Source organism: Salvelinus alpinus, chromosome 18 (genome assembly GCF_045679555.1).
Source record: "Salvelinus alpinus chromosome 18, SLU_Salpinus.1, whole genome shotgun sequence".
Classification (NCBI taxonomy): Eukaryota; Metazoa; Chordata; class Actinopteri; order Salmoniformes; family Salmonidae; genus Salvelinus; species Salvelinus alpinus.
This window is the reverse complement of record NC_092103.1, coordinates 35,155,661-35,182,228: the sequence shown is the minus strand read 5'-3', so window position 1 is coordinate 35,182,228 and position 26,568 is coordinate 35,155,661. Positions and strand designations below refer to the sequence as shown.

Sequence of the window (26,568 nt, the reverse complement as noted above, 5' to 3'; positions counted from 1 at the left end):
ACCCCTAACCTGACCCAACCCTTACCATTAACCCCTAACCTGACACAACCCTTACCATTAACCCCTAACCTGACACAACCCTTACCATTAACCCCTAACCTGACACAACCCTTACTATTAACCCCTAACCTGACCCAACCCTTACCACTAACCCCTAACCTGACCCAACCCTTACCATTAACCCCTAACCTGACACAACCCTTACCATTAACCCCTAACCTGACACAACCCTTACCATTAACCCCTAACCTGACACAACCCTTACCATTAACCTCTAACCTGACCCAACCCCTAACCTGACCCAACCCCTAACCCAACCCTTACCATTAACCCCTAACCTGAACCAACCCTTACTATTAACCCCTAACCTGACACAACCCTTACCATTAACCCCTAACCTGACCCAACCCTTACCATTAACCCCTAACCTGACCCAACCCTTACCATTAACCCCTAACCTGACCCAACCCTTACCATTAACCCCTAACCTGACCCAACCCTTACCATTAACCCCTAACCTGACCCAACCCTTACCATTAACCCCTAACCTGACACAACCCTTACCATGAACCCCTAACCTGACCCAACCCTTACCATTAACCCCTAACCTGACACAACCCTTACCATTAACCCCTAACCTGACACAACCCTTACCATTAACCCCTAACCTGACACAACCCTTACTATTAACCCCTAACCTGACCCAACCCTTACCACTAACCCCTAACCTGACCCAACCCTTACCATTAACCCCTAACCTGACACAACCCTTACCATTAACCCCTAACCTGACACAACCCTTACCATTAACCCCTAACCTGACACAACCCTTACCATTAACCTCTAACCTGACCCAACCCCTAACCTGACCCAACCCCTAACCCAACCCTTACCATTAACCCCTAACCTGAACCAACCCTTACTATTAACCCCTAACCTGACACAACCCTTACCATTAACCCCTAACCTGACCCAACCCTTACCATTAACCCCTAACCTGACCCAACCCTTACCATTAACCCCTAACCTGACCCAACCCTTACCATTAACCCCTAACCTGACCCAACCCTTACCATTAACCCCTAACCTGACCCAACCCTTACCATTAACCCCTAACCTGACACAACCCTTACCATTAACCCCTAACCTGACCCAACCCTTACCATTAACCCCTAACCTGACACAACCCTTACCACTAACCCCTAACCTGACCCAACCCCTAACCCAACCCTTACCATTAACCCCTAACCTGAACCAACCCTTACTATTAACCCCTAACCTGACACAACCCTTACCATTAACCCCTAACCTGACACAACCCTTACCATTAACCCCTAACCTGACCCAACCCTTACCATTAACCCCTAACCTGACCCAACCCTTACCATTAACCCCTAACCTGACACAACCCTTACCATTAACCCCGAACCTGACACAACCCTTACCATTAACCCCTAACCTGACACAACCCTTACCATTAACCCCTAACCTGACCCAACCCTTACCATTAACCCCTAGCCTGACACAACCCTTACCATTAACCCCTAACCTGACACAACCCTTACCATTAACCCCTAACCTGACACAACCCTTACCATTAACCCCTAACCTGACACAACCCTTACCATTAACCCCTAACCTGACACAACCCTTACCATTAACCCCTAGCCTGACACAACCCTTACCATTAACCCCTAGCCTGACACAACCCTTACCATTAACCCCTAACCCTTACTGTGACTCTTAACCTAACCCCTAAGCTTAAACTAGCATTTGTCCTCATGGGGATGTGTGAAATGTCCCTACGAGGGAGAATTGTCCTTGTTTTACTATTCTTGTAGGGACTTTGGGGGATTTTAGGTCCCCACAAGGATAGAAAGACTCCTCCCGCCCACACACACTTACTTCTGTATGTAAATTAGAATCCCCAGCATGTACTGGTCCACTTCTAGTCCCTCCAGTAGAGCGCTCTTACTGTGGAGTAGAGACACGGTCAAGTTAACTAAGAAACAATAGGCCTACCTATGGGAAAAACAGCAAATGGTTCTGTTAACCTACTTGCACACAGGGCATCTCCAGGTCCCTCTCTCACAGTTCAACTGCAGGTACGACTCCAGGTCAAAACACTGCAGAGAGAGAGAGAGACAGACAGACGTTTAGGGTGTGTGTGTGTGTGTGTCTAGTCTCTCACCTGGATGTTTAGAGTTATAGTATGTGTATGTTTTCACCAGTGTGCGTGTGTCTCTCTCACCTGGATGTGTCTACAGTCGTGTCCCCGTGCGGGAAGCTGGATGCGTCTGAAGGTGATGGGACATTTCAGAGAGACTTTGATGGCCGTCTGCTCCACACCATCCTCTCCGTTCAGCCCTGTGGTTCCAGGGATGGTCCCACTATTGAAGTTCCTCTTAACTGAGGAGAGGGACATGGCGGGGTGGGGGAGGAGACAAGGCAGGCAAGAAAACGGGTGAGAATTGCGACAAAGTCTGTCTTTCTGAGCACCAACCAGGCAGTCAATCAAGTATGTGTTTGTGTGTGTGTGTTCCACTCACTCTTAGACACACAGTGCTCTGCGGGCAGTAATCTCTTCTTCATTAAACCTTGCAGAACCGAGCGTACTGATGGCCTGTGGACCAGTTGCAACACAAACAGGTGGGACTGGAGGGAGACAGAGCGAGATGAGGAGAAAGGGATGGGGGAGAGAGAGAGAGACAGGGGGAGGTTAATTTGGATCCTGCATAACACTTACAGACCAACAGATGTGCACATCCAGCATGCAAAATTAGCCAGGTGAAGTAATTTTCTGGCTGTAAACTGGTTGTTAAGATGTCATAAAACCAGATTCCATCCAACCGGTCTCTGTTACAACCAGGTAAAGAAAGAATTTTCATGACAAGACCAAGACGTTGTTGCTAAGACCTCATATTTTGGTTGTAATCTGGTTTTCTGACCAGATAAAGATTTTAAAAAGACGTTAACAAAACATGCTTATACAAACAGTATACCTCCTAAACATGACGTCATTAATGCAAACAGTTTTGCCCACTGTGCAATACATGTCCCATGCTCCCCCCCCCCCACCCCCACTTACGCAGCAGCAGGCAGTGACGGTGATCTGGATGGTGTTGCGTCCCGGCTGACACACCTGCTTGAGGTAGAGGGGCTTGTGGGACGTCTTGTTGTCGCCCCTCTCGATGGTGAGCGGTGTGGCGTTCACACTCACCTGTAAGCAAGGACCAGAAACCTACATGACAGACAGGTGAATGGAGGGTCGGCTAACACGCTAGTCACAGTCGTCACACTGGCCTCAGAGTAGGAGTGCTGATCTAGGATCAGGTAACCGCTGTCCATATTTTATTTTTTTTATTTTTTATTTCACCTTTATTTAACCAGGTAGGCTAGCTGAGAACAAGTTCCCATTTACAACTGTGACCTGGCCAAGATAAAGCATAGCAGTGTGAACAGACAACAACACAGAGTTATCATCATATGATCGTATTCGTTATGAGCTAAAAGGCCAAACGGATCCTAGAGCAACACTCCTACTCTGAGACGATTTATGAACATGGGCCTTGGGCCACCTTCAGTATAGGGTGCAGCATTGTGGAACGTTTGGACAGAAATATGTTGTGTAGAACAGACATCCACAGTAGAGATATTGAGTAAGGAATCATATCAGTTTCATTGATGGTATTTCTATCTGCAATGTTCAGTACCTTGTACCCTCCTGAACGCTGCCCTGTGTAACCAAGAAGTGGCTCAAATGGCTAGCTAATTCACGGTTGTCTTTCATCAACTTGTTAACCCAGAAACCAAGGCTGGATTAACACTAGATCAGGGGTGGGCAACTCCAGTCCTCGAGGGCCTGATTGGTGTCACACTTTCTCCATCCCTAGCAAACAACTGATTAATCAAATTGCATTCTAAACTGAGAATCATGATTAGGTGATTATTGGAGTCAGGTGTGTTAGCTGAGGCAAAACTGTGACACCAATCAGGCCATTGAGGACTGGAACTGCCCACCCCTGCACTAGATGAACTCTGCTGAGACTCCACAACAACTTTGAGATTTCGGTGCATGCCAGAATTTGTAACTTTACGCAAGCATAAGTGAGAGCGCTTGGGGGAGCGTAATCCCAGCCTAACCCATTCTGATTTGGATGTGTGTACATGCACATAGATCCAGTTGTATGTGAAAAAAAAAAAAAAAACTAAAAATACCTTATAACACTGCCATCTTGGGAAACATCTGTTATGCTTTGATCTCTCTCTCTGTGCGTGTGTGTATATATTTGAATGGGTACCTGTAAGTGTGATTGTACCTGTAAGTGTGATTGTACCTGTACGGAAGCGGGCCAGTTAGTGTTCATCTGCCGGTCCTCATGGTGATAACACTTAAACTGCAGCTCCAGGTCAGGCCTAGAGGACACACAGTCAACAGATTCACGCACACACACCAGCGTCATCAATTAATAATGTGGTAAAACTCTAAACTCTATGGTATTAAAAAAACACTGGATCACGTCACAGTAACGGCTGAGTGATTGGCTGAGAGGCGTTGGGCTCTGACCTCATCATGAGGGTTTTGTAGACGGAGTCTCGCAGCTGGAAGGCGTGGTTGCTGACTGCCAGGTTGTGCTCCAATCGGAACGGCTCCAGCACCACGCCGTCGCGCACCGGGAAGGTCAGCCGCAGGTCGTCGCTAGGGTTACCTAAACAGGGGGGAGGGGCATGAGAGTGCACAGGTATTTAACCTATGAATTGGACCCAGGGTCATGTTCATTAAGGAAAACAAAAATGTGCATTTTTTACTGGACACGTCCAGGCAGTTCTCATTTCAGTCAGTTTTTTCCCCCGTTTGGTGTCTAATGAACACGACCCAGGTCTCTCTCAATAGATTTCCATTAGTCCAATGACATGATAAAGGAGTGTGTGTTGCAGTAAGTATCTCACCAGTGGGGGGCTGTAGGGAGTTGATGTTGGGCTTGATGTCAGGGCCTTGGGGGAGGAAGGGGGGCTTGATGTCAGGGCCTTGGGGGAGGAAGGGGGGCTTGGTGTCTGGTCCAGGCCCACCGGGTGACAGGTAGGGGGGCATGCTGCCTGGAGTCATGGGAGGGGTTGGGTTACCCCCCAAAGGAGAACTGGGGTACCCCGGAATCACCCGGCCACCCTGCTGAGGGAGAGTTTTAAATATAAGATATCATCATAAGGCTACAATACATAAAGTGAAAGGTGGATACCTTGTCAGTTGTACAACTGAATGCAATCAACTGAAATTTGTCTTCCGCATTTAACCCAACCCCTCTGAATCAGTTACTGTATAACACTACGGCTATAAAGACATGCATGAACACAGATTAAATTGTATATTAATTATTTAATTGTCAACTCTAGTCAACTATTTTTAGATGAGTTGCATACAGCAATTGTGAGTTGTTTTTTTTACAGACAATCATCTCTGTTGTCCATCATATGTCAACGTATGACTTGCATTGAAAAACCATTTAGCTCAATCTGTAATTGCTGACACAAAATCCCTGTGTGCCACAGCCTAACATGTTCTTTATTTGGGTCGACAAATTACAATTATATTATAAATTACATTTGCAAAGGACCCAAACATTCCAAAGCAAAGGACCATCTCCTCCACACCGCTAAGCTACACACAAGGTGGCTTACCGCATTGACAGCAGCCTGTGTGAAGGCGTTGTAGCCTCCTGGTGGCATGTTACCCTGCTGCCCATTGTACTGCTGCTCCTGTTTAAACACACACACAATAAATCAGTGGTGTTGGAGGGCCAGTAGGAGGCACTCTTAACTCTTAACTTTATTCTAAAAAATATCCCAATGCCCCCTGTGCAGAGATTGGGGACATTGCCCTGTGTAGGGTGCCATCACTAAAGATCCCATGGCACTTATCGTAAGAGTAGGGGTGTTATCCTAGGTGTCTTGGCTACATTACTAATCTGTCCCTCATACCATCATGGCCACCTAATCATCCCCAGCTTCCAGTTGGCTCATTCATCCCCCTTCCTCTCCCCTGTAACTATTCCCTAGGTCGTTCCTGTAAATGAGAATGTGTTCTCAATCAACTTACCTGGTAAAATAAGGGTTAAATAAAACATCAGCACAAGATCAGCATCACCACAGACACTAAGAGGTAGCGGTCAATAACATGTAGCGATTAAGAGCATTTGGCCAGTAACTGAAAACCCTGAGCAGAGAAAGTGACAAAATATGTTGCTGTGCCCTTGAGCAAGGCACTTAACCCTAATTGCTCATGTAATTCGCTCCGGATAAGAGTGTCTGCTAAATGACAGATGTAAATGAAATGTAAAATACTTACTTGAAAAGCCCATATTGATAACTTGAACTTTAAAAATACATATATTTTTATTAAGGGAAACAGAAATCCATTCCACTTTCATATTTTAAAAGCTTTTATTTGTGAACAAAAATGTAAGAGATGAAAGGGAAGTCAAATAAGGTGTAAGCGGATATCGAACCCCTATTAAATGGAGGGCGTGTGTGGTCTTGGGTCGGCTGCATTACTGCTAGCCCCTTTCACAAGTTAACCTAAACACAGGAGTGTGATCTCACTGCTTACCTTGTAGTACTGTGCCGGGTTGGGTGGTCCTTGCTGGTACTGTGCCATAGGGGGCATGCGCTGGTTGGGGTGGTAGGATGGGGACTGGGGCGGGCGCTGCTGGGGGCCGGGGGGGTACTGGAGGGGCTGGCCACCATGGTACGGAGACATGCCCCCTGAACCATACTGTTGCTGCCCTGGGAAACCCTGGGGGAGGGACAGGGAGTTTGTAAGCTCATGTTGACACGTGTTAGTGTCTTGCATGTGTTTGCACTGTGTATATTCTAAGTGTACCTCAGATTGGTAGGGGCGTTTGAGCCCCTGTTGTTGACCTGCTGGGTAGCCTGGGTGCTGCTGGGACATCCTCTGGCCCTGACCCTGGGAGGGGTGCGAGGGGTACCCCATGCCCCCCATTGAGGGGTGCTGTCCAGGCCGGGACTGGACCATCCCACCGGGGCTCATCCCCGGGGGGCCGCGGGGCCCACCCTGCTGGGGGCCCGGGTGGGACAGGAACTGGGTACTGTAGGAGGAGGGTCCTCCGCCCATCTGGAGAGAGAGAAAGAAATAAAAAAAGGAGAGAAACAGACAGATGAAGAGATAAGACTTACAGTGTGGTTTCTCCTCAGAGACAGATTCTGTAGACGTGTAAACAGTCTGCTAAAAAATACTTATGTTCTCCCTCTAATCAAGCCCGTGTCTCTGGAGTCTGGAGCGTGTGTGGGTGTGGCAGAGCTAGTTCCTGCTCTGTCCTGCAGGGTGTGTAATGAGCTCTAACAATGAACCAAACAGAAGCACAATGTCCCCCTGACAAATGGTTTAAGAAATAGCCCACTATTTAGAGGAAAGCTGTCCTAGTAAGCAGTTTCCTGTTCTCACACAGTAAGGTGGAGCCTCTTACCTGGCCGTAGTTCATTTCCTGGTTCTGCTTCTCCTGGATGGCGGCAACTGTTGCCGTGGCAGTGGCGGTTGCCGTGGCAGCAGCGGCGGCAACAGCAGCGGCAGCAGCCTGGGTGAAGTCAGAGGGGGGGCGTTGGCCCATTCCCCCTCCACCACCACCATTATTAGAGTAACTAAGACACACACACACAGAGAGAGGGGCGGGAGAGAAAGGGAGTTTTATTTGCAACTCACTCCATAGAGGCCAAGCACAATGAGTGTTGATTGTGTGTGTGAGTGCGTGTGGCTTGGTCAGAGATGTGGGTGGGACTCCCTCTCTGACACACGTAGCTGTTGTTCTGACTCCATGAAGAACCCCCCCATAGACAGCAGTGACGCAGCCTGCTGCTTTGACAGAGACACACACACACAGTGACATAGGGAAGATCTCAATTGCATACTCCTCACGTCCTCTCTCCTCATCTCTTTCTCAAAACCCATTGGAGGACAAGGCCAGAGGGGAGGGACCTCCGTCTTTCTCATCCAATGGGTTTGATGAGGAGAGGACGTGGATTTTCCCATAGCACTATGACTCACTCACACAGCAGAAATAAATCTTCCTCCACCAGTGGAGTCTCCATGGGAGAATCTCAATGGCATTTCCTTGATTCCTTCTCAAAACCAATTGGATGACAAGATCAGAGGGTAGGGACCTCTGCTCTGTCCTTCTCAACAAATGGGCTTTGAGAGGAAGAGGAAATCAAATCAAATGCAATTCAAATTCTCCCCATGTGTCTGACTGACTGGAGCCCTGGGTTCTGTTCATTCGGCTAATGAAACTTTACACACTTTACACAAAGTTCAGGGTTGTATTCATTAGCACAAACCTTATTGTATTTATTATGGATCCCCATAAGCTGCTGCAAAAGCAGCAGTAGCTACTCTTCCTGGGGTCCAGCAAAATTATGGCAGTTTATACAATTTTAAAACATTACATTCACAGATTTCACAACACAGTGTGTGCCCTCAGGCCCCTACTCCACCACTACCACATATCTACAGTAATAAATCCATGTGTGTGTGTGTATATGTGTGTATGCATGTGTCTGTGCCAATGTTTGTGTTGCTTCACAGTCCCCGCTGTTCCATAAGGTGTTTTTTTTAATCAAGTTTTACTGCTGGTGTCAGTTACTTGATGTAGAATAGAGTTCCATGTAGTCATGGCTCTATGTAGAACTGTTTGCCTCCCATAGTCTGCTCTGGACTTGGGGACTGTGAAGAGACCTCTTGTGGCATGTCTTGTGGGGTATGCATGGGTGTCTGAGCTGTTTGTCAGTAGTTTAGACAGACAGCTCGGTGCATTCAACATGTCAATACCGCTCATAAATACAAGTAGTGATGAAGTCAATCTCTCCCCCACTTTCAGCCAGGAGAGATTGGCATGCATATTATTAATATTAGCTCTCTGTGTACATCCAAGGGCCAGCCGTGCTGCCCTGTTCTGAGCCAAATGCAATTTTCCTAAGTCCTTTTTCGTGGCATCTGACCACACGACTGAACAGTAGTCAAGGTATGCAAAACTAGGGCCTGTAGGACCTGCCTTGCTGATAGTGTTGTTAAGGCAGAGCATCGCTTTATTATAGACACACTTCTCCCCATCTTAGCTACTACTGCATCAATATGTTTTGACCATGACAGTTTACAATCTAGTGTTACTCCAAGCAGTTTGGTCATCTCAACTTGCTCAATTTCCACATGATCTATTACAAGATTTAGTTGAGGTTTAGATTTTAGTGAGTGTTTTGTTCCAAATACAATGCTTTTAGTTGTAGAAATATTTAGGGCTAATTTATTCCTTGCCACCCACTCTGAAACTAACTGCAGCTCTTTGTTGAGTATTGCAGTCATTTCAGTCGCTGTAGTAGCTGACGTGAATAGTGTTGAGTCATCCGCATATGTAGAAACTCTGGCTTTACTCAAAGTCAGTGGCATGTCATTAGTAAAAATTGAAAAAAGCAAGGGGCCTAAACAGCTACCCTGGGGAATTCCTGATTCTAACTAGATTATATTTGATAGGCTTCCATTAAAGAACACCCTCTGTATTCTGTTAGACAAGTAACTATTTTTCCACATTATAGCAGGGGGGTGTAAAGCCATAACACATAAGTTTTTCCAGCAGCAGACTATGATCGATAATGTCAAAAGCTGCACTGAAGTCTAACAAGACAGCCCCAACAATCATTTTATCATCAATTTCTCTCAGCCAATCATCAGTCATTTGTGTAAGTGCTGTGCTTGTTGTGTGTCCTTCCCTATAAGCATGCTGAAATTCTGTTGTCAATTTGTTTACAGTAAAATAGCATTGTATCTGGTCAAACACTATTTTTTCCATAAGTTTACTAAGGGTTGGTAAAAGGCTGATTGGTCGGCTATTTGAGCCAGTAAAGGGGGGGTTTACTAAGGGGGGTAGCAGAATGACTTTAGCTTCCCTCCAGGCCTGAGGGCACACGCTCTCTAGTAGGCTTAAATTGAAGATGTGGCAAATAGGAGTGGCAATATCGTCTGCTATTATCCTCAGTAATTTTCCATCTTGATTGTCAGACCCTGGTGGCTTGTCTTCCATACGGAATTCAAAAGTACAATTCTTGTCTTTCATAATTTGGTACAATATACTTGGATGTGTAGCATCAGCGTTTGTTGCTGGCATGTCATCCCTCAGTTTGCTTATCTTGCCAATGAAAAAGTCATTAAAGTAGTTTGCAATATCAGTGGGCTTTGTGATGAATGAGCCATCTGATTCAATGAATGAAGGAGCCAAGTTGGCTTTTTACTATCATTCTTTATCTTTGTTTCATAGTGTAGTTTATTTTTATTTTGGTTAGTCACATGATTTCTTAATTTGCAGTATGTTTGCCAATCAGTTGAGCTGCCAGACTTAATTGCCATACCTTTTGCCTCATCCTTTTCAACCATACAATTCAATTCCTCATCAAGCCAAGGGGATTTAACAGTTTTTACAGTAATTTTCTTAATGGGTGCGTGTTCTTTAGTTACTGGAATAAGTAGTTTCATAAATGCGTCAAGTGCAGCGTCTGGTTGCTCCTCATTACACACCACAGACCAGCAAATATCCTTTACATCATCAACATATGAATCACTACAAAACTTATTGTATGTCCTCTTATACACTATATTAAGCCCAGCCTTTGGAAATTTGGTTTTCCTAGATATGGCTATTATATTGTGATCACTACATCCTATGGATTTGGATACTGCTTTAAAGCAAATATCTGCAGCGTTAGTAAAAATGTGATCAATACATGTTGATGATTTAATTCCTATGCTGTTTGTAACTATCCTGGTAGGTTGACAAACAACCTGATCCAGGTTGCAAGCACTGGTTACAGCTTGAAGCTTGATGATAGCCAGTCAATATTTAAAAATCACCCAGAAAATATACCTCTCTGTTGATATCACGTACATTATCAAGCATTTCACACATATTATTCAGATACTGACTGTTAGCACTTGGTGGTCTATAGCAGCTTCCCACAAGAATGGGCTTTAGGTGAGGCAGATGAACCTGTAGCCACATTACTTCAACAGTATTTAACATTAGATTGTTTCTAAGTGTTTCAGGAATGTGTTTCTGAATATAGACAGCAACACCGCCTCTGTTGGCATTTCTGTCTTTTCGGTAGATGTTAAAAGCATGTATTGCTACCACTGTATCATCAAAGGTATTATCTAAGTGAGTTTCAGAGAATATGAATGTCATCTGTTAGAAGCAAGTTATTGACTTACTGGATCTTGTTTCTTCGGCTTCATATGTTAATATGGGCTATTTTTAGCACTTTTCTGTGTTGCTTGATTGTTTTTAATGCTTTACTGGGAAGCTTATCAGAGGTAGACTTACTCATGTTATCTACATTGGAGATGATTATGCAGCTCACCCTGCACTAAGTGGTCTTCCTACTATTGCACACCACCTAAGTGCTAACAGTGTAACTCTGGTTTATAGGCTCATGATTACTGCTTACAATAGCTGTAGGTTAAACAGATGTATTCGGTGCAATGTTCCAGGTAGTCCTTCCCTATTTCAGTCATTTTTTTCCTTCCATTTCGTGCCTAGTGAATACACCCTAGGTAGTACCTCGCAGTTGCACTCCGTTTTCTTCCGTTTGATGCCTAATGAACATGACCCCGGTGAACATATACCATAAAAACAGGTCAAAAGGTGTTTACCTCTGTCCATATGGTGGTGCTTGGTTATAGGCGGTGTTGGGGCGTCCGTAGAGACCTGGTTGTCCGTAGCCCTTATCACCATAGCTCTGGTACTGGTGGTTCACACCGGGACTCATCCCCCCACCGCCACCACTGCCCTGCATCATGTGACCTCCAGAGTTCCCGCCCGGACCCATGGGCGCGCCAAACACCTAGACGGGGTAACACAGGAAGTGGATAGGTAGTGGAAACAGGAAACCGGTAGAAAATAAGAAAAAGACATTGACATTCCATACAGTCTGCAAAGCACTTATACTGTACAAATGAACAAATAATCAAAAGCTGTGTCATCTACATTGTAGCAGGATTGGAATATCACTGATGCGGTTACTAACATGTTAAAACACTTAATCCAGGCCTTGTCAGATTTGGTGAACAACTGCTATGTAGGCGGCCTGGAATGCTGCCAAAGATATTTGCTCTCCTTCAAACAAGGTTAAATACATGGACGTAGGAGTGGGGGATGGAAGAGGGATGGCTGATGGACGGAAAAGATGATAATGATAGCAGGATGGATGAGAGAAGGGGGGTGAGGAAGGAGACATAATTGGCCTGGTCCGTTACCTGGCTGTGCGAGGGATTGGTCACGCCCCAGACAGTGGTTACCACAGAGAGGGCGCCTGGCTGCTGATTGGTGCCTTGTTGCCAGGAGGCAGAGTCATACAGGAAGTTACCGTCACTAAGGGAGACAGGAAGCAGGGATATTATGGTATGGAGTCATGTAGGGGCATGGCCTACAGACCTGGGTCTGTAATGTGCATCAAACATCTCAGAGTAGGGTTGCTGATTTAGGATGAGTCTTGTGTTTCAGATCAAAATGAACAAGAGTACATGGAAAGGGGATTGATCCTAGATCAGCACTCCTACTCTCAGACGCTTGCTACATATAGACCCTGGACAGGTGAAAGCAATACCTGGTAGGTAACTGTACACCACCATAATGCTCTCTCATCTATCCTAATTTGTCAGATCTGTGCAGATGAAGGAGAGGAGAGGAAGCAGTTATTGTTAGTTTGTTGAAGAGAAAGACAAGTGGGAGTATTTGTAGGAGTTGAATGACTTGTACCACATCACATCCTCAAGAGGCACTCAACAACGTTTCCATAACAACAACAAAGCAGTTACTTAGAAACCAGTATGAGCAGCCCTTCCGAGGGAGAGGAGGCTCCTGAGTGTGTGTGTGTGTGTGTGTCAGCGTTGGGCTCAATTCATAAATTTGGAATTGACTCCCATTCAACTCATGAATTGAAATTGGCCACACCCCACAGGATGTAGAATTTGAATTTGAGTGACAGGAAGTGTAATTTAATACAGCGCATTTCATAGAAATTCCACTCAGTGAGAGAATAAGAGTTTCAGCCTCCCGTGTGGTGCAGCGGACTAAGGCACTGCATCGCAGGCTGTGTCATATCCGGCCGTGACCGGGAGTCCCATAAGGCGTCAAACAATTGGCCCAGCGTCGTCCGGGTTAGGCTAGGGTTTGGGAGGGCTTTACTTGGCTCATCGCGCCCTAGCGACTCCTTGTGGAGGGCCGGGCGCCAGCAGGCTGACTTAGATCGTCAGTGAACGGCGTTTCCTCCAACACATTTGTGCAGCTGGCTTGCGGGTTAAGAGGGCGGATGTTAAGGAGAGCGGTTTGACGGGTCATGTTTTGGAGGACGCATGACTCGACCGCTGCCTCTCCCGAGCCCGTTGGGAAGTTGCAGCGAAGAGACAAGATCATAATTGAAATTGGGAGGGAAAAAAAGGGGGTAAAATATATTTATAAATAAATAATAACATAATAGTTTAATTGAATGTGACATGTAACACGTCCAGATACCAAAGAATATATCACTTTTCTCTGGAAACGGTATTCATGTACTCTTTCAACCTTAGTGCATAGAATAGCCAATTAAATTTCCACCAACCATTTAATTTGTTTGGCTTCTTTTTGAAGGCTTCAGGGTCAACTTTAAGGTTTAGCTAATGCATTCTGGGAAATGTATTTTCCCCATATTTAAATGATTAATGAAATAGAATAACTTAGAATATTTGCATACATATATTGTTCTTTTTAAGAGTTTGTTCTGCAAATCAATTGTTTCCCCCCAAAATGATATGTATATAACAACATGTTTGATGTTATGTACAGTACCAGTCAAAAGGTTGGACACACCTACTCATTACAGGGTTTTTCTTTATTTATACATTGTAGAATAATAATAAGACATCAAAACACATAAGGAATCATGTAGTAACCCAAAAAAGTGTTAAACAAATTAAAATATATTTATATTTCAGATGTTTCAAAGTAGCCACCCTTTGCCTTGACAGCTTTGAACACTCTTGGCATTCTCTCAACCAGCTTCATCAGGTAGTCACCTGGAATGCATTCCAATTAACAGGAGTGCCTTGTTAAAAGTTAATTTGTGGAATTTCTTTCCTTCTTAATGTGTTTGAGACAATCAGTTCTGTGACAAGGTAGGGGTGGAAGATAGCCCTATATGGTAAAAGACCAAGTCCATATTATGGCAAGAACAGCTCAAATAAGCAAAGAGAAACGACAGTTCATCATTATTTTAAGCTATGAAGGTCAATCAAACCATCAAGCACTATGATGAAACTGGCTCTCATGAAGACCACCACATGAATGGAAGACCCAGAGTTACCTCTGCTGCAGAGGATAAGTTCATTAGAGTTACCAGCCTCAGAAATTGCAGCCCAAATAAAATGCTTAACGGAGTTCAATTAACAGACATCTCAACATCAACTGTTCATGTGAGACTGCGGGAATCAGGCCTTCATGGCCAAATTGCTGCAAAGAAACCACAACTAAAGGACAACAATAAGAAGAGACTTGCTTGGGTCAAGAAACACGAGCAATGGACATTAGACTGGTGGGAATCTGTCGAGTCCAAATCAGAAATTTTTGGTTCCAACCGACATGTCTTTGTGAGACACAGAGTAGATGAACAGATGATCTCTGCATGTGTGGTTCCCACCGTGAAGCATGGAGGAGGTGCAATGGTGTGGGGGTGCTTTGCTGGTGACACTGTCAGTGATTTATTTAGAATTGAAGGCACACTTAACCAGCATGGCTACCACAGCATTCTGCAGCGATATGCCATCCCATTTTGTTTGCGCTTAGTGGGACTATCATGTTTTTCAACAGTACAATGACCCAACACACCACCAGGCTGTGTAAGGGCTATTTGACCAAGGAGGAGAGTGATGGAGTGCTGCATCAGATGACCTGGCCTCCACAATCACCCAACCTCAACCCAATTGAGATGGTTTGGGATGAGTTGGACCGCAGAGTGAAGGAAAATCAGCCAGCAAGTGCTCAGCATATGTGGAAACTCCTCCAAGACTGTTGGAAAGCATTCCAGGTGAAGCTGGTTGAGAAAATGCCAAGAGTGTGCAAAGCTGTCATCAAGGCAAAGGGTGGCTACTTTGAAGATTCTAAAATATATTTTGATTTGTTTAACACTTTTTTGGTTACCACATGATTCCATATGTGTTATTTCATAGTTTTGAGGTCTTCACTATTAAAATACAATGTAGAAAATAGTAAAAATAAAGAAAAGGCCTTGAATGAGTAGGTGTGTCCAAACTTTTGACTTGTAATGTATATTTGTAAAGACCACACTTAATATAGAATAGAACAGGAATTTTAATGTAATTAAATGTCATTGAATTCAATTATATTTCCTTTAATTCAAATTGCAATTATGTATCCTGTTTACTAATTAAAATTCAAGAATTGAATTTGAATTTATGAGACACTCTCAATTGAACTGAGCCCAACCCTGGTGTGTGTGTGCGGATAAGGTTACGCTCCACTTCCTCTCTTGAAACCACAGGAAGTGAACTCTTAAACAGGAAACCAGCGCTCGGGCCAGCAGCAGCAAATCGGCAGTCAGATCCCAGAGTTCAGCCAATAGCAAGATAGGTGAGAGGTCAAAGCCAACCAGAAGCCAACTGACAATCAGCTCAGCACTCCCTCTATGAGTCACTCTGTGTGTGTGTGTGTGTGTGTGTACCTGTGCGGAGTGGGAGGCAGACCGGGTTTCATGGAGTTGAGGGGGTTCATCGGAGGAACGGGGGGGTCAACAAGACCCTGACAGGCAGCCTGAGAGAGAGAGAGAGAGAGAGAGAGAGAGAGAGAGTATTGAATGGGGTGTCATTTGTGTTTCATTCGTATTCTGTATAGGCCTAATTATTTTGTGATCATTTATTATTCCATGTATTATCGTTGCCTTGTCATCACCAATATCATGTCAATTCAATTGAATTGAACTGAATTGAGAGAGAAATTAGTCTCATAGCATTGAACTGAAGCAGTGATTTCACCATCATAGCCCACACAAATTACCCTCCTCTCCCTTTTAGCCTCAGTCTCTATGTGTGCGTATCCGTGTGTGTGTGTCTCAGAGCGGTAGCCTATCACTGCCTGGCGTAACGCTTCTCATAGAAGGGAGGGGGAGGGGCAGCAGCAGGAATTGAAGAGAACAGCCATGAAGAGGCTGCCTACACACACAGCTCGTTAACGGCTGAGAGAGAGCGAGAGGGGGCTTCTCTTGCACTGCCATTTCTCAGTTTTAGGATCACACGCCTTCAATATAACTTTCCCTCCATCACCGTTCCCCTCCCTCCATCCCCGTCTCTCTTCTTCACCCTCCCTTTCTGCCTCGCTCTCCATCCCTCTCTTTCTCTGTAAATTACTCTTCATTCCAGGGTAAGCTCCGCTAACTGACAGGCTAATTTGTTGCCAACATTAGAGCCATCTCTTTCTTCTTCGTCTCCTCACAGAATTGGGTCAGACACCCTGCAGATTGAAGAGGGGGGTGTGTGTGGGGGAGGGGATATATAGAGTGACAGTTACCAGACAGAAACCTTCTCTATGGATATTAGTTCCCTTCAACCTTGTGTGCGCGAGTGTGGGTGTTCTCCTTCCCTCACTCTCCTCCCATTTCCTCGCCCCATCCTCCTCCCATCTCTCCCAGACAAAAACACCATCCGACTGTCCAGCCACCACCTCGTTTTTCCTCCTACATAGCCAACATGTGTGTTCATGGAGTCGAACAACAGTTAAGTGTGTTAGAGAGGGAGTCCCACCCACATCTCTGACTCACACGGTCTGACACACAGGTTTGCATATCTATCATATCCTATCTATCTGTCACTCATTGTGAGTACAGCCACTAGGAGCAGTCACACTGTCACTCGCAGGGAGTATTTAGATGAGGCATCTTATTTCATTAAACACTCAGAGACCTCCAGATACAGCTCATATAAAGCTGAATCTAAATACACATGACTTAGGATGGCTGTGTAAATGCAGGCTAAGAACCAAATTCAGATTATAATTTTTCTGACTGTCTACACTCAGTTTTATATGTGGCCCATATCAGATATGTGCATTACTAAGATTTGTGCATGACCTTTGAAATAGCACACAGATGCTATTTTAATTTCCTATCACTGTTCCTTTACATTTTTGGGTGGTTGTCATGCAACAACAGGTCATGTGCAAAAAAACAACAAAAAAAACTACAAAACACTTCAGAGCAAAAAAAAAAAGATTATAGTGTCCAGACTGAGGTCACATATGAACCATCAGAATTGTATCAGGATTGAGAACCACACGGATGTGGTATAAATCAGAAGTCAAAAGATCAGTTTCCATGTGGTTTTTGCTGGTTACACAATGGGGAAAAGATCAGATCGGTATCAGATATGCCAATACATTAGAATTGGGGTGACTGTGTAAACACAGCCTAGGAGTTTTTCCCACACATGGGCCGAAAAGCAATTTATACTACTGCGATTCATGGTTCTCCGTGGAAAACGTAGTGTGACAGCAGGTTGGGTGATGGAGGCATCAGGCAAAAAACAACTGACGTGCGGTCAGACTGCGCACCACTAATTCACATATAAGCAATGGTACTCATTCGTTCCGCGTCCCTCCAATATAGATGGACCTTTACAATACATGGTCTGAGACACAGGTCTGAGACACAGGTCTACAGGTCTGAGACACAGGTCTACAGGTCTGAGACACAGGTCTGAGACACAGGTCTACAGGTCTGAGACACAGGTGAAGTGTTCAGTGAACTGAAATACATCTACATGTTGGAGGGTAGATTAAAGGGATAGTTCACTCAAATGAGTTTACAGGGTAACGAATCCAATAAAACATTTTTGTAATTTGGGTGAACTGTTCTTTTAATACACCAAGTTCAAATCATATCGAGATTATCAGTGAGATGCGGAGAAGGAACTATTCAGAAGCTTAAGGTGGAAACACACACTGGAAACATCTCATCACATCCTGGTATGAGGGTAGGATGTCATTACCCCTAGACACTGATCTAAGGTCAGTATTGTCTCCTCCCACCTAATAGACTTGGGGGTGTTACGCAGGTCCTAGATCTGTACCTAAGGGTATGCAAGGGGAATGTTTTCCACAATTACGAGAATCAAATCAAGTTTATTTTATATAGCCCTTCGTACATCAGCTAATATCTCGAAGTGCTGTACAGAAACCCTGCCTAAAACCCCAAACAGCAAGCAATGCAGGTGTAGAAGCACGGTGGCTAGGAAAAACTCCCTAGAAAGGCCAAAACCTAGGAAGAAACCTAGAGGAACCCGGCTATGAGGGGTTAATTTCAGTGACCTTGACCCACCTGATACCTCCTGACAAACAGACAGATTTCCCTTACCACTCACTGTTAGGCAATGCAGCTAACCTCTACCCACTTCATACTTCTGTTAATGTAGCATCACCTATTCCTGGTTAACACTCCTATAGGGCCAAACGAAACCATGCTGAGCTGTACTGGGCTGGCCTGGTTGCTCATCTACTAGGGCTGGGAATTACCAGGGACCTCACGATACGATATTATCACAATACTTAGGTGCCGATACAATGTATTTTGCAATGTTCTAAATATATTGCTAAACACATGTCTCCTGCAGAGGGACAAGAGAGAGCCATGAGAACACAAGTTTTGATCAGTCATGAAAATAAAAGTGCTGAAAACAAATTGGCTCCCTATTTAAAAAGAAGATGGAGAACAAGCTATGAAGGAAAAATATGATGTTAAAGAAGGGAACTATCCGAGCCAGCACAGTAGGGTTTGGGTTGGCTCCATTGGTGAGAATCAGGCATTATCCTAGGCTGAACTATGACCCCTGTCCTCTGCCCCCAGTCTGACTTCAGACGAGATAGTTCCATTTGGTTCAGTTGGTAGAGCATGGTGCTGCAACTCCAGGGTTGCGGGTTCTATTCCCACGGGGGACCAGTAAGAAAAAGTATGGAAATGTATGCACTCATACTGTAAGTCGCTCTGGATAAGAGCGTCTGTTAATGAATGTTTTTAAAAAAATGTTTTTATATAATAGTGCTTTATAGTGGATCTCAACATAAAGATTTCAAACATCTGAAGTGAAGCTCCAGTTTGTTCTGCAGAGCCCCTGTTAACACCTCTACTACAGTAAACCACTGTTCTCTCTCACTCAGCATCTCCCCATCTATCTCCCACTCCATTCAAAGGTCACAGTGTTTACTGCTTGTCACCAGCAGGGTTGTATTAATTAGGACACTGGCTTCTTATTGGACAAGTTCAGATAGTACTTCCCAGTTTCCTTCTGTTTTGTACCAAATGAATAGGACCCAGGGCTGAGAAACGCACTGATGGATTCCCCTACTGCTCTGCTGAATGTACATGGAAACTTGGCTCTGGCTCATGACTTGCTAATTGATGTTGTGTAATAACAGTACAAACACACACTTATATACCACCCAAGACACCAAACCACCCATAGTAGTGGTCTGGGCCCACATTCACAGAGTAGAGTGCTGATCTAGGATCCACCCATTCTCTCCTTATAATTATGATCTAATAGGCAAAACTGATCCTAGATTAGCACTCTTACTCAGACGCTTTGTAAGAACAAGCCCTGGCTGGTCTTCAACCCTAGTCCTGGAGGGCTACAGAGTGTGCAGGCTATTGTTCCGGCCCAGCACTAACACATTATTTAAATAATCAACTGATCATCAAGACCTTAAAGGAAAAGTTTCCCTTTTTACACCCAAATCTTTAATTTTTTATGTAAATGGCATGTTAAGGAAGGATCGACACCTTTTTTTGTGATTTCACTTGTTTTTGAGAAACTTACCCCAAACAGCAAATCACTTCCTCATCCTCATTGTATAGTATGGGGGCCCTGAAAAAACACGAACAAAGGCTCCATTTCTCAGTATAGTGATGTCTCATTTAATTAGTAGAATCAGTTGTATTTCCGTGGGGCTGGAACAAAAGCCCTTGGAGAAGGTTGTGTGTCCTCAATCCCTGTGACTGTTTGTCTGTCTGTCTGCCTGCATGTAGAAGACTCACAGCCAGATGAATGGACTCCAATGACTGTCACCTACCAGACCAGCAGTCCAGGATTAGGTAGCTTTCACCCTTTCACTTTTAACCCTTATTTGACCAGGTAAGTTGACTGAGAACTCATTTACAGCAACAACCTGGGGAATAGTTACAGGGGAGACGAATGAGCCAATTGGAAGCTGGGGATGATTAGGTGACCATGAAGGTATGAGGGCCAGATATGGAATTTAGCCAAGACAGCGGGGTTAACAACCCTACACTTACGATAAGTGCCATAGGCTCTTTAGTGGCCACAGAGAGTCAGGACACCCATTTAACATCCCATCTGAAAGACGGCACAGGGCAACGTTCCCTATTACTGCCCTGGGGCATTGTGATATTTTATTCTAGACCAGATGAAAGAGTGCCTCCTACTGGCCCTCCAACACCACTTCTTGCAGCATCTTGTCTCCCATCTAGGGACTGACCAGGACCTAACCTGCTTAGCTTCAGAGACAAGCCAGCAGTGGTATGCAGGGTTGTATGCTGCTGACCCACTCACTGAGGGATGTCTGGAGGAGGGGTGAGGAGAAACAAGTGAAGAGGGAAGTGAGTCCAGTGCCATCTAACATACTGTCAATCACCAGAGGTACCGTTGTAAACATTATCATCATTCTAGACACAGACATTGTCACATGGACTTAATCCATAATTGTGTGTGGATTGACATTTAGGTCTGATAGGTAATTGTGAAAATAGCCGAAGACACACAGAAATGTCATAACTTGTCAGTCTTTCACTTAAACAATGGGGAGGGACCAAAAACATCAGTTTGAGTCTAGAATTATTTTCAGTTTGGTTGTTTCAAGACAAAATTGATTTTGATTTGGGTTCAGGCAGGCCTTGATTACTTGAATCATAATTACAATGAACTAGTTCTACGCTAGAATGTTGTCTATGCACTAAAGTAACTACAGTGTATCCATTTTCAGTAGATTTTATGGGTTAGTCTGAGATGCAAGCCAAATGCTTTCGATTTGCTCTGATTGCAGGGACAATTCACAACTGTCAAGCATTGAATTTAAAATTGTTATAAAGACTGCCTTAGTTGACAGAATAAACAATATTTTCATAATATTGATCATATATGATCCAAATCAAATGTGAAGTCAAATGTGCCACAAACTGACTTTTGATAAGTACATGACTTTTGATAAATCTCTCAAAATAACAAAGGCACGGCAAAGACGGAAAGGGAACAGGGATGCTACAGGTCGGTGACATGTGTGCGCAGTGGTGTGTATTCATGGATGCCAAGGGAGGTCAGGCTTCCCCAAATATTTGACCAATAAATAAATTACAATTATAAAATAATTTCTCTATCATCTCTGTGTTTCCCCCTAAAAATGGTGAATTTGGAAGTAGCTGACTCTCACTGTAGAAACCATCAGAGCGAGGGAAACAGCACCCCTCGGTCTCAGTATGTGTACCCCATGTATCTGATGCTGTCTGGACCAAAAGAGTATAACATGTGACCGCTGTAGTATTTGATTGATTGATGCCAGCAAGCATTTGGCCTCCCTAGATAAAAATATTATAATAATTAGCCAATCGGCATTGAGCTGAGCTCAACTGTGGGTTTTCCTGGTGCAGCAAAACACCCCCCAACATAGGTTGTAATATGGCTTTTTTTACCGGCTTGGCTTCCTGGGTGATTTTACCCACACACTGCTACTGGTGTGTGTGTGTCTCTAACAGCAATGAGACCGAATTTCAGGTGACAGCAGCTGTTCTGTTGAGAACCAGCAGAACCCTCAGGTCATCCATGCTGTCTGTCTGCCCGCCCGTCTGTAAGTGAGAGCGACACATACAGTGGGTGCATTTCAGATACATAAATTCAGCTCCTGAGTGGCGCAGAGGTCTAAGGCACTGGTCTGATCCCAGGCTGGATCACAACCGGCCGTGATCGGGAGTCCCATATGGCGGCGCACAATTGGCCCAGCGTCGTTTGGGTTAGGGGAGGGTTTGGTAGGCCGTCATTGTAAATAAGAACTTGCATAGTTAATTAAAAGGTTAAATTAATTAATTAATAAAACAGGCCTACACAGACTGCAATATCATTATATCATATTGATGTGGTTCCTGAGTTCAAAACTTCTCCAGGCATTGTAAAGATCTGATATTCCTCACAGGCCTGTGTAGAACGTGTGTATGTGGAATAGGCCTACTCCCAATCTCACCTACCTCTGGGTTTGACTCCATCTAGCAACCAGGGGCTGGCCGATAAGTCACCCATGCCATGTGTTGTCACCTAGCCTCACCTTTAACCTCTGACACCCAGCTGCCTCACCTGGCTGCAGCTGGACCCCTAAATACCTGGAGCAGTGTCCCTCAACCCCCAGTCTCTGGACCAGCACTGTTCCTTGGGATGTTGCTGACCGGTCCTTCAGATGTGTTATTTGTGTATCGTTGTACATGTAGGTCTGGATATAAGTGTGCAAACTAACCATTTACATATAGAAAGTCCTCATGAATACACAGGTATGTGGTGGCTGAGGTGATACACAGGGGTGATAATATTCTTTGACTGCCTTGAGCTAGGTTAAGTTTGTGTTTTAGCAATACGCAACACAGCGTCTAGTCTGATGGAAACTCACAAAGACGATGGTGTTTAAGGAGCTAAATTGCCTACAAGAGATGTAGCTTTTTGGCGCTAATCTATTTAGCACCAGCTCAGATCTCATCGTGAGGCGATCGATATATCGCAAGATAATCTGTCAGTATACATTTGTTGTAGCCTAATAAAACACACATTCAACCCAATCCTCTCTCACACACAAAACATCAACCATACTGTTGTTGAAACGTTATGCTTTGCGCGGATACAATGTAAGCAATGCACGGACACGTTTCCACTGAAATCGTGCATCGTTTACAGATAGATGTCAGAGAATTCCAAGGTAGTCAGTGCTACATCGTAGCCACCATGCTACGCATGCTGCTCGCACTTGAAATAACAATGGGAGACATTTTGTTTCATCTAACCTTGTAATATCAGAAACTGCCCAGAGGTGTTACGACACCGTTTGTTTACAACCCGACTATTTTACTGTCAGTTATGTCCATGTTTCCCCATTCGAGAAGGGGACTCAACCACGTAATTATGCTAGCTACTTTGTAGCTAAATTAGCCATTGCCCTGTAGGCTACATACAGAACGGTAGCCAACAAGGCATGACCAAACAATTGTTTGCAGCAATTAAACAACGTGTTCTGGAGCGCTTGTCAGACAAACCGAGATGCAGACGCTGTCCAAACGTTATACAGCACAGGCTAGTGAATGCATATTTAGGCTGGGATATATTTGCAAATAGCTTAACGTTAGTGGCTACAGTAGGCTATTCGACAACGCTAGCCTAGCCATCTGGTTTTCTGCTGGGGCTTACCTTTGACTCCAACTACCCGTGGTTGGAATTCTCTATTTGATTCTGTATTATTCAGCTGGTAGATAGTTCCAAGAAATATCGGTCGGTGACAAAATTAGGCTATGTTAGCTATTTTTCCTTATCCGCAACAGTGTGTCTTGTCTGTCTTCAAGTTGTAACGTTCGCACCCATGTCTGCATGTGGCGAATCGTTTCCCCTTTAAAACTAGCTGGCAGCCTCGTCGAATTGGCCTCAAAAGATCCGTATCACTGCTTGGCCGGCGTCGTCACTACTCGGAATGTAAGCATGCACAAAAGTGAGAAGAATCGCTGTGTAGTAGTTGGTCCTTGCTCCAAGCAGCCGTTTTTGCCTATGAAACTGGATTGCATACCTCCCTGACTATTGCACAATGGCCCGCCAGCTAGAATATATTCATGAGATCACCGGGCTGTTGTCTCCGACGGGAGAAAGGCATTTTTCATGTCCCTCACACACCCTACACAAGGCTAGCGACTGACTTTCTCCTCGCCCCTAGACCAGAGTAGCTGATCATTACAGAAGGAGTCATCGAGAGAGATGTCACCCCTGCCTCCACGGTGACGTCGGTTCGGTAACGATCGTTAATCAGATTCCCATTGACGATTACTTTTGTATATTGTATATTAGGCCTGTTTCAGAATAATCTAATGGTAGCCTGTTTATTCAGAGGAAATTATTTAGAGTTGCAGGTAGACATCTATAGAATATAGGCCTACAAATATAGATTTCCACAGGGTAAGTGATGCATGTCTATTCTATGCATTACATTTTTATTGGAAGCAAATTAAACTATGGCCTTAATTTGTTGTCATCGTTAAAATCAGCAGTTCTCCTTGACACAAAGCATCAGTGGCAGGATAGTAATTTGCTGTTTGATAGATTGGTGTGTCAATTAATTAGAGGAAGAGAGGGGTAATGGAAGGACAAAGTCACACACCTGTCCCTTTCTACAGCAGCAAGAGGGGGGAGGGGTGAGAGAGAGGGTGAGCGAGATGGACCTGGTTTAGAGAGTGAGAGCACTAATGTCTGTCAATTTTATCCCTCTCAGGTGTTCCCATTGCTCTGCCTGTTCTCAGGTATCTGGGAATGCCCCTTACATGCACTGTAGGGGTATAGGGGCTAAGGGAAGTATCTGAGGTGTCTAGAAGCTAATACTCAACCTTAAAAACATTTAACCGGAGTTGTGTTTAGTATGTCACTAGCACAATGTCTTGAAACCCGAAAACCAAAATATGTGCTGTTATTGGACACATTCAGTTTTACTCTGTGTTTCAAAACATTTTATACCTACTAAACGTGACCCAGGCTGAGGGTAACAGATCGTACCCCTGCAGACTGAGAAGGGGGAGATGGGTTGGGTTACACCAGTGTGTGTGTGTGTGATATAGCACTGGTAGGGGGTCTCTTGTGTAGATCAGTGCTTTTCAAACCTTTCCTCTGGGACCCCAACCCATAACTGTTGAATTCCATAACTAGCACACCTGATTCAATTTGATTTTTTAAAAATATATATATTTAATCTTTATTTAACCAGGTAAGCTAGTTGAGAACAAGTTCTCATTTACAACTGCGACCTGGCCAAGATAAAGCAAAGCATTGCGACACAAACAACAACACAGAGTTACACATGGAATAAACAAGCGTACAGTCAATAACACAATAGGAAAAAAATCAAGTCTATATACAGTGTGTGCAAATGGCATGAGGAGGTAAGGCAAAAAATAGACCATAGTAGCAAAGTAATTACAGTTTAGCAAATTAACACTGGAGTGATAGATTAGCAGATGATGATGTGCAAGTAGAAATACTGGTGTGCAAAAAAGTAAATAAAAACAATATGGGGATGAGGTAGGTAGATTGGGTGGGCTATTTACAGATTGGCTATGTACAGTTGCAGCGATCGGTTAGCTGCTCAGATAGCTGATGTTTAAAGTTAGTGAGGGAAATATAAGTCTCCAGCTTCAGCGATTTTTGCAATACGTTCCAGTCATTGGCAGCAGAGAACTGGAAGGAAAGGCGGCCAAAGGGGGTGTTGGCTTTGGGGACAACCAGTGAGATATACCTGCTGGAGCGCGCGCTACGGGTGGGTGTTGTTATCGTGACCAGTGAGCTGAGATAAGGCAGAGCTTTACCTAGCATAGACTTATAGATGACCTGGAGCCAGTGGGTCTGGCGACGAATATGTAGCGAGGGCCAGCCGACTAGAGCATACAGGTCGCAGTGGTGGGTGGTATAAGGGGCTTTGGTGACAAAACGGATGGCACTGTGATAGACTGCATCCAGTTTGCTGAGTAGAGTATTGGAAGCTATTTTGTAAATGACATCGCCGAAGTTGAGGATCGGTAGGATAGTCAGTTTTACGAGGGTATGTTTGGTGGCGTGAGTGAAGGAAACTTTGTTGCGAAATAGGAAGCCGATTCTAGATTTAATTTTGGATTGGAGATGTTTAATGTGAGTCTGGAAGGAGAGTTTACAGTCTAGCCAGACACCTTGGTATTTATAGTTGTCCACATATTCTAAGTCAGAACCCTCCAGAGTAGTGATGCTAGTCGGGCGGGCGGGTGCGGGCAGCGAACGGTTGAAAAGCATGCATTTGGTTTTACTAGCGTGAGTGAGCTAATCAGCAAGCCCTTAATTAGCTGAATAAGTCGTGCTAGTGGTGAAATGTAACAGGTATGTATGTAACGGATGTGAAATTAACGACGCTTCGTGGGTGACTGTTGTTGATGTGTGCAGAGGGTCCCTGGTTCGCGCCCGTGTGGGGGCGAGGGGACAGTACTAAAGTTATACTGTTACATGTACAACAACTGGGAGTTCCTGAGGATTGGTTTAAGGAACACTGCTGTAGTAGAGAAGACAGGTTCTAAAGTGTGTGTCAAGATGGAAACTAAAAGGCTTTCCTTCCTTTCTGTGCCTTCCCTTGATCTAGTGCGGTTGGTATGTTCCACCCTAGGGCAATCACATACTGTATCATGGGAATTAGCCAGACGGGAGAGGGGGAAGAG

The 26,568-nt window shown here is 44.5% G+C and overlaps 2 protein-coding genes across 9 annotated transcripts in view; one reads left to right on the top strand and one right to left on the bottom strand.

The window, feature by feature from the left end:
* zmiz2 (zinc finger, MIZ-type containing 2) overlaps positions 1–24,077 on the bottom strand; it is a 40,619-nt gene extending 16,542 nt beyond the window's left edge. Inside the window, exons 1-17 of one of the 8 annotated variants that reach the window (XM_071351719.1) lie at positions 23,546–24,075; positions 19,910–19,957; positions 15,769–15,857; positions 12,308–12,422; positions 11,705–11,895; positions 7,482–7,653; positions 6,878–7,129; positions 6,605–6,790; positions 5,677–5,754; positions 4,951–5,170; positions 4,568–4,709; positions 4,320–4,416; positions 3,089–3,241; positions 2,550–2,655; positions 2,252–2,409; positions 2,059–2,126; positions 1,906–1,974 (exon numbers count right to left, since the gene is read on the bottom strand). In XM_071351719.1, coding sequence (XP_071207820.1) covers positions 1,906–1,974; positions 2,059–2,126; positions 2,252–2,409; positions 2,550–2,655; positions 3,089–3,241; positions 4,320–4,416; positions 4,568–4,709; positions 4,951–5,170; positions 5,677–5,754; positions 6,605–6,790; positions 6,878–7,129; positions 7,482–7,653; positions 11,705–11,895; positions 12,308–12,422; positions 15,769–15,818 — 2,057 coding nt within the window. In that variant the 5' untranslated portion in view covers positions 15,819–15,857; positions 19,910–19,957; positions 23,546–24,075. Of the gene's footprint in view, positions 1–1,905; positions 1,975–2,058; positions 2,127–2,251; positions 2,410–2,549; positions 2,656–3,088; positions 3,242–4,319; positions 4,417–4,567; positions 4,710–4,950; positions 5,171–5,676; positions 5,755–6,604; positions 6,791–6,877; positions 7,130–7,481; positions 7,654–11,704; positions 11,896–12,307; positions 12,423–15,768; positions 15,858–19,909; positions 19,958–23,545 lie in introns of all 8 variants that reach the window. The other 7 variants (XM_071351723.1, XM_071351726.1, XM_071351718.1 and 4 more) reach the window with 7 other exon arrangements.
* Positions 24,078–24,102: 25 nt separating this feature from the next.
* pargl (poly (ADP-ribose) glycohydrolase, like) overlaps positions 24,103–26,568 on the top strand; it is a 28,642-nt gene continuing 26,176 nt past the window's right edge. The window contains exon 1 of the mRNA XM_071351727.1: positions 24,103–24,134. The gene's annotated coding sequence lies outside the window, so the exon portion shown is untranslated. The remainder of the gene's footprint in view (positions 24,135–26,568) is intronic.